Genomic DNA, 12,828 nt, shown 5'->3' on the forward strand with positions numbered 1-12,828 from the left:
AGGTAAGGCTATAGTAAGGCATAAAAACTGAAAAAATTTGGGATATTTTTTTTTCTGAAATAAGGCTATCACAACACTGTAAAAACTTGTCTAAATATGATGTGCATACTTAAACTGGAACGAGAAAAAGTGGAAAATGAAGAAAAAGTGACTAACACCCAATCAGAGAGGTAAGGCTATAGTAAGGCACAAAAACTGAAAAATTTTGGGATTTTTTTTTCTGAGATAAGGCTATCACAACATTCTAAAAACTAGTCTAAATATGATGTGCATATTTAAACTGGATAAAGAAAATGAGAAAAAGTGGAAAATGAAGAAAAAGTTATTAACACCAAAATTTGGAAGTAAGGCTATAGTAAGGCTTAAAAACTGAAAAAAAATGGAATTTTTTTTTTCTGAAATAAGGCTATCACAACATTCTAAAAACTAGTCTAAATATGATGTGCATACTTAAACTGGAACGGGAAAATGAGAAAAAAGTGGAAATTGAGGAAAAAGTTATTAACACCAAAATTTGGAAGTAAGGCTATAGTAAGGCATAAAAACTGAAAATTGTTGAATTTTTTTTTTCTGAGATAAGGCTATCACAACATTCTAAAAACTAGTCTAAATATGATGTGCATACTTAAACTGGAACGGGAAAATGAGAAAAAGTGGAAATTGAAGAAAAAGTGACTAACACCCAATCAGAGAGTTAAGGCTATAGTAAGGCATAAAAACTGAAAAAATTTAGAATTTTTTTTTCTGAGTTAAGGCTATCACAACACTGTAAAAACTTGTCTAAATATGATGTGCATACTTAAACTGTAACGGGAAAATGAGAAAAAGTGGAAAATGAAGAAAAAGTGACTAACACCCAATCAGAGAGGTAAGGCTATAGTAAGGCAAAAAAACTGAAAAATTTTGGGATTTTTTTTTCTGAGTTAAGGCTATCACAACACTGTAAAAACTTGTCTAAATATGATGTGCATACTTAAACTGGAATAAGAAAATGAGAAAAAGTGGAAAATGAAGAAAAAGTTATTAACACCAAAATTTATGCAAGGCATAAAAACTGAATTTTGTGATTTTTTTTTCTGAGATAAGGCTATCACAACATTCTAAAAACTAGTCTAAATATGATGTGCATACTTAAACTGGAATAAAAAAAATGAGAAAAAGTGGAAAATGAAGAAAAACTTATTAACACCAAAATTTAGAAGTAAGGCTATAGCAAGGCATAAAAACTGAAAAATTTTGGGATTTTTTTTCTGAGATAAGGCTATCACAATACTGTAAAAACTAGTCTAAATATGATGTGCATACTTAAACTGGAATGGGAAAATGAGAAAAAGTGGAAAATGAAGAAAAAGTGACTAACACCCAATCAGAGAGGTAAGGCTATAGTAAGGCAAAAAAACTGAAAAATTTTGGATTTTTTTTTTCTGAGATAAGGCTATCACAACACTGTAAAAACTTGTCTAAATATGTTGTGCATACTTAAACTGGAATAAGAAAATGAGAAAAAGTGGAAAATGAAGAAAAAGTTATTAACACCAAAATTTAGAAGTAAGGCTATAGTAAGGCATAAAAACTGAAAAAATTTAGAATTTTTTTTTTCTGAGTTAAGGCTATCACAACACTGTAAAAACTTGTCTAAATATGATGTGCATACTTAAACTGGAACGGGAAGATCAGAAAAAGTGGAAATTGAAGAAAAAGTGACTAACACCCAATCAGAGAGGTAAGGCTATAGTAAGGCATAAAAACTGAAAAATTTTGGAATTTTTTTTTTCTGAGAAAAGGCTATCACAACACTGTAAAAACTAGTTTAAATATGATGTGCATACTTAAACTGGAACGAGAAAATGAGAATTATTGGATGCAGCAGTGCATGGTGCAGCAGATTTGAGCTCACACTGTTAGTATTGCTTCGTTAGTTAGAGGAGCAGTGCTAACTGTGTGAACAGCTGAACTTGTAGCTAAAATCCACAAATGTGAAAGTTAAATACTACTTGACTCATGTGAAAGTAGTGAGAACTAAATAGTGTTTCATTTAGAAATCAAAACCATTGAGAGTTCATCACAGTATTGTAATCAAGTTTATTCTCCATTTGTCCTCCCAACTGAAAGAATCACACTTAATGCTAACCTATTGCAAATATCTTGCATGCATCTTATGAATGAGATATGTACAGGCATGTTTTCAATGTTTGAAATATGAAAAAATACAACATTTTCAGAAAATCGCACCTCAGTATTACTAGCAGGAAAAAGGGCCGTGTGAATTGTACATTTTTACAAATGGTTTCTGGGCCCACATTTTTAATCTACTCACAGTAGTAGTGAGACAAAACTATCCATGTGTGATGAAAACGTACGTGGAATCTGAGCGGCTCCGTCTTCAACAGGGAAAGCCTGCATCTATCTGCACAGTCATGCAAATGTAATAAACAAAATGCACTGCGTATTTTGTCATTTCACAAAGACAGGCCTCTCTCCCAGAGGTGATGAACTGTGTGTTTTGTATTGCATTCACATATTACCGCACTTGGCTAAGACATCAATGTTAACTGCACCATGGGTTAGCATTATTAGAGAACCATAAAGCACTCAGAGAAGGATTCTCTATCTACCGTCTCAGTGTTGGTTGGATTTGATGGATTCAGGTTTGTGTGTTCCTTCAAAAATACAGGCTGCATGCGGCTTTTTGTGTCTTCACGTCAAAACTTTCCTGAACTGATGTCCCCGACAGAAAATGTAAGTACTTTCAAATGTATTCCTTTTATTTATTTGTTTTCCCTTGTTAAAGAATAAGATGGATTGAAGGTCGCCGTCTTTCTTCTCAAACTTCAATGATGTTGATCGATGGCACAGAGGGATTAAACTGCAACAGATAAATAATGAAAAATGAATGTCACCTCTGATGTTTGATTCTGGTACAAAAAAAAAATGCTTTGGATCAGAAAAACCTTTTATGCATCCCCCAAACTAAATGTACAAAATGACAGAAAAATACACAAAACAAGAGCAAGAATACATGAACAAATACAAAGAATTACAACATTGCAGGAAAATACAGTAAAAGACAAGAGAAACACAGAAAATACTCCAAAACTACTACAAAAATGAACGAAACGACAAAAGTAATACACAATTACTCAGAAAAATATACAAAATTACAACAAAAGACAAGAAAAACTAAAAATTACTCTGCAAATCAACTGTACTAACAAATGAGCAAAACAACAACAGAAACACATAAAAAGTACTCAAATAAAACTAAAAATGGCAACACAAATACACAATATGACTCCAAAAAACATATTTTACTGGAGAAATACACAAAAGGACTACAGAAATGCACAACAAACAAGAAAACAACAAACATACACAGAATGACAGAAAAATACATAAAATTACTATAAAAACTCTTTCCTGTATTAATGATCAGATTGGTCATTATTCTAAATGCTGACATGAATGTTGATCATGTGGCCCTCCGATCAAAAACACATATTTGTGGCCCCGCTGTGATAATAAAAGTTGCCTACCTCTGCTTTAAACCATGAGGTGGACAACTTTTATCACAGCGGGGTGACAAAAAAAAAAAAAAAAAGATAAATCTGAGCATTGATACAGGAAAGAACAATAAGTTTGTGTTGTCATTTCATGCAGTTTTTGTGTCATTTGTGGTTATGTTTTTGTCTTGTGTGTTTTTACTGTCGTTTTGTGAGGGGTTTTTTTTTTAACTTTTTCTCTCATTTCATTAATTTGTTATGAGCCAATTTGTGTATCTTTGTTGTTATTTTGGAGACATTATTTGTGTATCCGTTTCTGTTTTTTGTTTTTTTTCCTGTTGGATTTTTTTGGAGTCATTTTGTGTATTTATATCATCTAGTTTCTATTACTGTAATTTTGTGTGTGTTTTTAAATCATTTTGTGCATTTACTTCAAGGGCCCCTCCAAATCAGAGCGAGGGCCGCATGTGGCCCCCAGGTCGCTAGTTGCCCATGCTGCTCTAAACTCAGGATATTCACTGGAGCACTGGACTTCAAGGGTTTTATAAATTTGGTTTTAGCTGTTAAGAAACATAGGAACGAGAAGGTTTCAAAAAGCCCAATAATAATAATAATAATAATAATAATTTTAATCCTAAGAGTTGATTCCTGTAGAAAAAAAAAACTATAAAAAAATATATATTATCCAGTCTTTTTCTTATTATTTCAGCATCTTGTAGAAAAAACTACACAACATTAAATAAAGGTGACACCATTATGTTATATTGACGCTATTCTGCAGCTTTGTCTGTTCGTGACACGCACCTTAGTGTTTCTTAATTGCTTACGTCTTCTCTTGTCAAATTATCCATCTGGAATCTAAATTTTCATAACCCATCGCCCGCCTGATGCACAGCTGGAGCCTGTAGTTGATGAATGACTCCTTTGGGGTTGTATAAATAAATGATTCTCATTGGGGTGCCCTTGTTGCAACATATTAACCTTTTTATTCTGAGGGTGTTGTAATAAAAGCAGAAAGGTGTGGTTGGAGACTTTAAAAAAAAAAAATTGTATATTTATTAAAATTTTATGCATCACAGTGACACAGGTGGAAGAGACTATTTCTGCGTTCGGATTATGAGGCAAAACCAATTTATTTTTATATAGAATTTTAGATTTTCAAAAACTTAATGTTTGTCATAATTTTTTCGTTTTTTGTCATTCTTCCTTTTTGTCAAAAATTTGTCTCCAAAAATTCCAATATTTTGAAAAAGCTTAGAGCAGATATCTGCACTGCACTACAGTGAAGTATTAGTATTACTGTATGGTAAAGGTGCATATGAATGCCTAATGATGATGAGTATATGATCATTAGAATAACCCTCTCCAAGTGAACTCACCTTTACACCAGCCATTTTATGTAGCATCAGACTGTTCTGCACTATTGTAATATATCTTAGTTATATTTATTTTCAAATTCATATCTGCACTGTCACTGTAAATATTGTAAATACCTTTTGTGCTGTTGTTGTCCTGTCTTTATAATTTGTATATATTCTACATAGTTGCGTTTGTAAATGTGTGGGGAGGAAAGAACAGTAATTATGAATCTCTACATGTTTTGTACATGTAGTGAATTCGACAATAAAGCTGACTTTGACTAAAAACTGTCATATGCAGAAATTTGAATAAGTGACTTTTAAACAAGAACTTTTAGAAATTTTTGATGCATCAAAGCCTGAAGATCAACCTTAGATTAAAAATGCAAATACATTTACAAACCTCAATTTACTTTTTTTTTAAAAATTAATTATACATGTTATTTAGTGAATAATAAATGATAAAATATATGACATGAAAAATAAAGTGTCTACTAATTTGACATACCTTTACAATAAATATAAATATTTTAAAATTCAACTTTAAATATCATATTTAATAAAGCACTAAATGTAAATATAATGATGACCTTTTATTGTCTATTTTTGTAGCATTAATTTTAAGAGAGGTCATAATTCTAAAGTGACCCTCAGAGAAAAGTGGTTTTCAGACTGTGGTGAAGCCTCAGATTTTAATCTAGAATCATCTCCTGCAGCTACAGTATGTCGACCTGAAAGCATTTTTTCAGCTGTTGTTGCCAAAGATTCATCTTGATGTCACACACTCGAGCTGCTATTCCTGCCCCTGCAGGGTCGTCTCCCTGCACACAAACGTTTATGATTCACCTTGCTCCTCAACAATCCTCCACTGTGGTGCTCCGGCGTGCTCCTCTCTGACGACGGCTTCACCTTCTCCTTATTGTTGCTGGAGTCGTTGTCTTTGATGATGTCATACTGTCGGCAGAACAGGGCGATCACAGCTGCCAGGAGAAGACACACACACACACACACACGTCAGATGTGGCACTCACAAATGGAAGGTAACAAGAAGTGTATAGTGTATATATAGTTTTTTTATTTTATGATTTGTACTATATTTACCTAACAATGATATAAAAAGTACAAGGGGAGAACCATTTATGGCTGTTTTGCATCTTTTTATGCATACTTTCATTTTTTTACATTTACTGTGGAGACTTAAGTACATTTATTGAGTTGTTACACACACATATATATATATATATATTTTTTTTTTAAAAAGGACAGTATAAAAATGTTGCATCTCATAACCCTAAATCACAAACATGATCAAAAAGTGATGTTTAAAAAAACAGTTTATGGGGTCACCAGAAATTTGATATCAAAATGGGGTCAACCCCAAAACAAGGCTGGGAACCACTGATTTAAAATATTGTTGAACAGCATAATCATACAGTAGCTGCACGACATGGGATGATTTAAATCAAAGGCTTTTAACAGGATTTCTTCACATTACAAGTATTCCATTATACAACAATGAAAATCCAGTTATATAACGGAATATTAAATCACATATTTTCCTACATGAGTCAAACTAAGGTTCACCTGTGTGTAGAAAAAATAAGCAACAGCCTGCTATAAATTCACCATCAGGGGCTTTTCCATTATTATTATTATTATTATTATTATTTTCCTCTCACACTTCTTCACAGCCTTCGTGCCACTCTAGTGAGTCTTGTTAGTATTATTTAACATCTCACTTTGGTCCCCGGGGGTGGGACGCCTTGCTTCATGGCAGCCTGTCAAGATATGCCACTTCTCATTGTGCATCAACACTTCATTAATCTGGAACGTTCTCAAAGGAGACGGTGTTCACGTTCATAGCGGAACGGAGAACATGGGAATGCTCGCAATGGTTAGAATGTGGGTTTGATGCTGCAACTGTGAGACAATCAGACTCAGTTTAACCAGACTTGGGATGATGCAGATGTTTGTTGGTAAAAATCCTGGGTGAGTTATTGGATTTTCTTTAGAGATTCAAAAAAAAAAAAAAGAATACCAATAACTTTAACTGGTTTCCATAATATAAAAGATAGTGTTGAATCTGCTAATTGAACTCTCCTAATGATTAAACCCACATAGAGAAATATGGATCCAAAGTCAATTTTCACCAACTGAGTTTAAACTTATTCAGGCAGTTTCTCTGATTTACTGACTTTTCCTCCATTTATACAACAAAACAAATCGAACTTATTCTGTTTAGGTGGTACATTAACTCTCAAAAATGCTTTCTCTGCATTTCATCAGTGTCAAGGATTTTATTTTGACCTCACCTCAGAACCATGACCCAGTGGTAGAGTGGGTCGCCGAATAACCGAAGAGTTGGGGGTTCAAATCCCGCTCTAGCCAAGTCATTGTGGTTTGTATCCTTGAGCAAGGCACTTCACCCACATTGCCTAGTATGAATGTAGTGTGTGAGTGAGGGTTGGTGGTGGTCGGAGGGGCCGATGGCATACTATGGCAGTCTCGCTTCTGTCAGTCTGCCCCAGGGCAGTTGTGGCTACAATAGTAGCTTACCACCACTGTGTATGGATTGAAAGAATGATGCACTTCAATGTAAAGTGCTTGTGTCTATGATAAGCGCTATATAAAATCCAATTATTATCATTAACTAGTTGAGTAATAATTTTTGTAATATTCGAATTTTTAATAGAAATAAATGTATTTTATTTTAAACAAACTATGACTTATAATGATGTAATTCCCTGTTTTGATTATATATTCCTTGTGTAAATGCAAATAAATTCTCCTTGCATGCCATAGTGGACTCAGATTTCAACTTTGCCTTAACACATTTCTATTTGTCTTTTTTTTTTTTTAGATCAGGGCTTATTGTATTGTATATTGACCATGTTTGAGTCCTTATTTTTTGTTATTTTTGTATAACGGGAAGGATTTTTAATCACGTACCTGCCCACATGAGCAGCACCACCACAATGATGATCATTTCCCCCGTCTGAAGATGCCGAGACTTCTCCAGGCCCTGCACTGTGGGATCATCTGGGAGAGAGAACACAAAGAGCCTGAGTCATGTTTTCATGTGGGAAGCTGAGTCATCATTCAAAACATTTACAAGACCTATACCTTTACATAAATACTGTAAAACCGTCCTCCATTAATTCTTGATTTATTTGTTTTCGACTAAAGGGTCCCTATGTTATTTAGATTTTTTTAGATAATGCAGCACAGTTGGATTCCAAACACATTCCAGAATTATTGGGTGAAAAATGCTTTACAAAGTCATATTTTTTACTGTATTTAGTGCCTTTGATGTTGTGACATTTGCTACAATATTTGAACTGTACCATAATTATTCTTCTATCAAAACCTTTTCAGTATTTTTCCAAGTTTCTGTAAGTTTTTCACAACTGAATCCAACATTTTCTTTCGACATTCTTCATTTAGTGGATGTTCTTTAAGTCTTATTATTTGCCTTGGGTAAACAATGCTGCCAATAAAAAGCATCTGTTCAAGCCCTGATGTTCATGCTGCTTTCTTGCATTAAAGAACTAAGAAAGGCCTCCCTGTGCAGAAAAGAACACAAACATGGGTTTTCTGGTGTTGTTACTTTTTCTGACCATGTAATAAATATATATATATATATATTTGTACTACAGAATCACAGATGGGACATAAGGCATGATGCAAGTCTTTAAACACCAAAATAAACATTTCCTTTGTTAGAATAATAATGAAATGTCATTTTCCACAAAGGTTAAACTTTATTGTTCTTTTAATTGAAAACATGTTCTCAGTGCTAGTATTTGATCCATCATGACTTGCACCTTTACTCCTTTGTTGGATGAAGGTGCTGTTCTACCAACTTGATGAGATTTTAAGATGCAAAAACCATTAAATAAAAAAACTGTTATTGTTAGAACCACGTAAACTCGATTGAGATTCATCCCATTCAGAAAAAACAGTTGTAATCAGAAAAACAGCAGATATAAGCTCAAAGCCATCTTGTCATATTAATTTTCCTTTAAGTGGATTAGATATGGGCCTGTTTGTCCTCTCCAAACTATCGCTTCACTCACTGGGATGGAACTCTTCCAGAGCGCCACTCTGCCAAATTGACTCTTTTAGTGAATCAAGTTTGTCTAGCTCCAACGCCAGGCTGTCAACTCTGCTCACATGAGGAGTTACAGAACGGCTCCGCTTTACAGTCGGCTTTATTTTGCATCAATGAATGTGTAAGTGCTGAGAGAAGATTAGTGCAGCCACTCCGGGATCCAGGTGCACTGATGTGGAGTCAGTTCATGTGCACGGTGTCACATGACCACAGTCTAACATTTCCTGAAACCTTATTTCCTGGTCATACGTCGTTCTCGGGTATCATTGCACAGTTTTATTCACATTTATCAACCATTTTTAGCTATTTTCTTTCTTTTTTTGTCAACACTACATGTAGTGCAATCTTTTTACCACAGCTATGCATGTTTTATTATTGCAATTAAAAAAAAATACATGTATTTCATTACAATAAGAAGATATAAAAAGTGAGGGCAGCATTACACCTTGGTATGGGGGAAAGGAACAGGGAAGAGGGAGTTAGGGTTGGACGGTGGTCCCATTTTTAGCTTTGATTTCACGGTTTGCCCATCGTAGGGTCAATTAGAAAACTTATTTATATATGTATTGACTTAAATCTGTCTATTTACTCATTAAATCTATTTATTTACTCATTAATTTGGAATTGGAGATTTGCTTTTTCTCAGTAGTTCCAGTACATGTGTGGTTACAGCTTGGAGACGTAACTGGTCCATATCTTTTGAAAACACTCATTTATTCAAATTGTACAACTTTTTTCCAAATTTTTTTTCTATTCCGTTTAATTATTTCTTTATGCATAAAGACACCAGAAAACACAATTTCATTACTCATTCCAGTAAATGTTCTTTTTTTTTAATAATATGTTATGGTTTCATTTATTCAGACTTTTTTTTTTCAGGAAATGTACTTTCATCTCCTGACATGTTTTGACTGCTAACTGTCAGTCTTCTTCACAGGCATCTGCAGATAGCTTGTCAGAAAATTAGGTACATTTCCTGAAAAAAAAAAAAGTTGTCTGAATGAATGAAACCTTAACATACTCTTTCATTACAATAATGTGATCCATGCTGTAACATCAGGTGAATATTTTAAAGGGAAACAGCTAATTTGATGATCCTACTGATTTTTTTCAGTGCATCCTGATGCTACTGTGAAAAACCAGGAAACCTTAATGCTTCATTCTTCCAGTCATCACATCTTTATAGTATTCCTCTTTTTAATGGGTGATTACAGCAGAATATTGTTTTCCTGACGACATTGATGACACATTGACATTTGCCTTATGCCGATGTCACACAGCTCTCGTCGACAGATGCTACTGCTTCCCTTAGATAATATGGGACATATTTCTAGCGAAAAAGTCTTTCATGTATTAGCTGCACTGAAGCAAGTTTGATGAGTCAAAAACAAAAAAAAGATTTTGTAAACTTGTTTTATGGGTAAAAATAAATAAAAAAAATTTAATTAGAAGTTAAAAAACTGTGTCTTAGATGGCAGAGAGTCTCTATGAAGTGTAACTAATTGTGACGACTGGGACCATGACATGCAGCCTAAAGGTTTAATGCGTTTGCTCTCATGTCTGCAGTTGGTTATTTTTCCAATGCTTTTACGCAACTACACTAGAATTATTTCCCTGCAAACAACAAACTCCTTCCACAGACATTAGACATGTCTTTATTCTCCATTAGAGAAAGACAAAACTGTAGCACATATAGATTTAGATTCAACACACATTTTACACATACTCAGGTTAAAAGCCTTCGACAGAGCTGATGAAATTCCTACAAACTGGTATTGATCCAAGAAAAAAAAATTCCCCAAAGTCTGATTATCTTCAAATTCCTCCAGCTACACATGGTGGATGCCTTGCCAGGAAATGCTTTATATGAATTTGATTCTAATCTGCTCCGCACAGGTTAATAAAGTAGAATGTATTCAGTCGTAAGTCATCATACTTTCAAAGAAAATACCTTGCAAATTTTTAAAAACTATGAAAGCTTTATTGATTCGAGGCGATCCAAGCACTGGCTCCTAAAGATGGTGGTATATCGCGTAAATCAATTTAGTTTTTAGTAGGAAAGCACTTGGCTGCGACAAGGAATCTCCGGAAATGGATTTAAAGATGTTAGAGCCAGGTGCAATAAAAAAAGGTTTGGATTGAAATCCGATGGCACAGCATTTCATTTTCTACTCTACCTTATGAGAACAAACAGAGACAGCTGGATAAAGATATAGTGCTACAATGACGCAAATGTTAGACAGAGGTCTACTGTCATATTTCATGATACAGAATCAAGCTTTTCACAGTCCCGTACTCCTTCAGACAATTAACCTGAAACCACGTACCCCATACTTCTGCAAACTTAAATAATAATAATGTCATGTCATAAACAATGTAGCCCTACAGGGGTTTTTACCAATCCTGTTGAGAAACAATATAGATTAGCTAGAATATTTGCATTTCCTGAAGAAAATACAAATAAGGAAGTAGACACTTGTCCGCGTCACACTGCATTAGCCTAGCAATAACATTAGCCTAGCATCATCATAAACATAGCAGTAACATCAACCTAGCATTATCATTAGCAATAACTTTTTTTGATTCTACTTTATATATTGGTAATTGTTTCTCATACTTGATTTAATTTAAATACTTGTTGTTTTAGCCTTGTTTTTTTCTTTCGCACCAATACACCAAGACAAATTCCTTGTATATGTCAATGTACTTGGCAACAAAAAACAATTCTGATCCCTAGCATTAGCATTATAATTAACTGCTCTATTTATACTCTGTTGTCAGTGTTTTACACTTTTATTTATGTACCCCATGAGAATTTGTGTACTCCTGGGGGTACCCGTAACCCACTTTGGGAACCTAGGCTTTACACAAAGCCACAGACCTTAAAACCTCTCAATTTATTCATCACATTTATAGCTTCATCTACCTCCAGCTTTTAGTAAAGCAGGTTGTGCTCATCACCTGGAGACAAATAACAAGTCTTTGTAAAATGTTGTTAAATGGAACATTAGTGGCTCGTCAAAGCTTCTTACAATAGGTGGCTCATTTAATAAATAAATAAATGTAATTCATCCCTACAGCTAACCAAGATTAGCAAAAATACATGTTTTTTTAACTGTAGGACACACACACCCCAAACAGAGATCAAAGCCAATAGCGCTTTAACCCATAATTTATATATTTTAAAGCAGACATTCAATTCCAACTTGATCCTAAACCTAATAATAGCTCATACTAGTTCCACTTCGTAGCCTTAATGCGCTTTCTACTGCCACCTACTGAGATGGATGACTAATATATTTAATTCCAGAAAGTTAATTTAGTCTTTTTTTAAACTGATATGTTATGGTTTCATTTATTCAGACAAAACGTCAGGAAATTAACTTTGAGGAAGATTGACAGTCAAAACATGTCAGGAGATGACTGGTAATCTACTGATTGCTTTGATGTGTCCTTACAAGTTCTTCAAAGCATCTACTGATCGCTTTAATGTGTCCCTATGATTTCTTTCTGGGTGTGGCCAACCTGGGAGCTCTCTCAGGTTCGCTCACATCAAAAGCAATCAGTAGATGCCTCTGAGGAAGACTGACAGTTGGCAGTCGTAACATGTCAGGAGATCAAAGAAAATTTCCTGAAAAAAGTTTGTCTGAATAAATGAAACATATTGATATATTTATCATGTATCACTGCTCGAGGTGGGGTGATACACTTACTTAATGATATGATACAGTAGACGACAATGGGATCACAATAATGATACAATACAATATTTTTGCTTTTGTTTATTTATTTGTTTTGCAAAGGAAAAAGACCAAAAAATTGCAGTTGGAAAAAAAACAAACATGCTTTTATTTGACTT

General features: G+C 34.0%; 1 protein-coding gene across 1 annotated transcript in view; it reads right to left on the reverse strand.

Moving 5' to 3' along the window:
• Positions 1–2,062: 2,062 nt before the first annotated feature.
• fndc4a (fibronectin type III domain containing 4a) overlaps positions 2,063–12,828 on the reverse strand; it is a 28,225-nt gene continuing 17,459 nt past the window's right edge. The window contains exons 4-6 of the mRNA XM_028439651.1: positions 7,808–7,897; positions 5,705–5,838; positions 2,063–2,866 (exon numbers count right to left, since the gene is read on the reverse strand). Of these exons, the coding sequence (XP_028295452.1) occupies positions 2,825–2,866; positions 5,705–5,838; positions 7,808–7,897 (266 nt within the window). The 3' untranslated portion in view covers positions 2,063–2,824. The remainder of the gene's footprint in view (positions 2,867–5,704; positions 5,839–7,807; positions 7,898–12,828) is intronic.

The sequence above is a fragment of the Gouania willdenowi genome, chromosome 24 (genome assembly GCF_900634775.1).
Source record: "Gouania willdenowi chromosome 24, fGouWil2.1, whole genome shotgun sequence".
NCBI lineage: Eukaryota > Metazoa > Chordata > Actinopteri > Blenniiformes > Gobiesocidae > Gouania > Gouania willdenowi.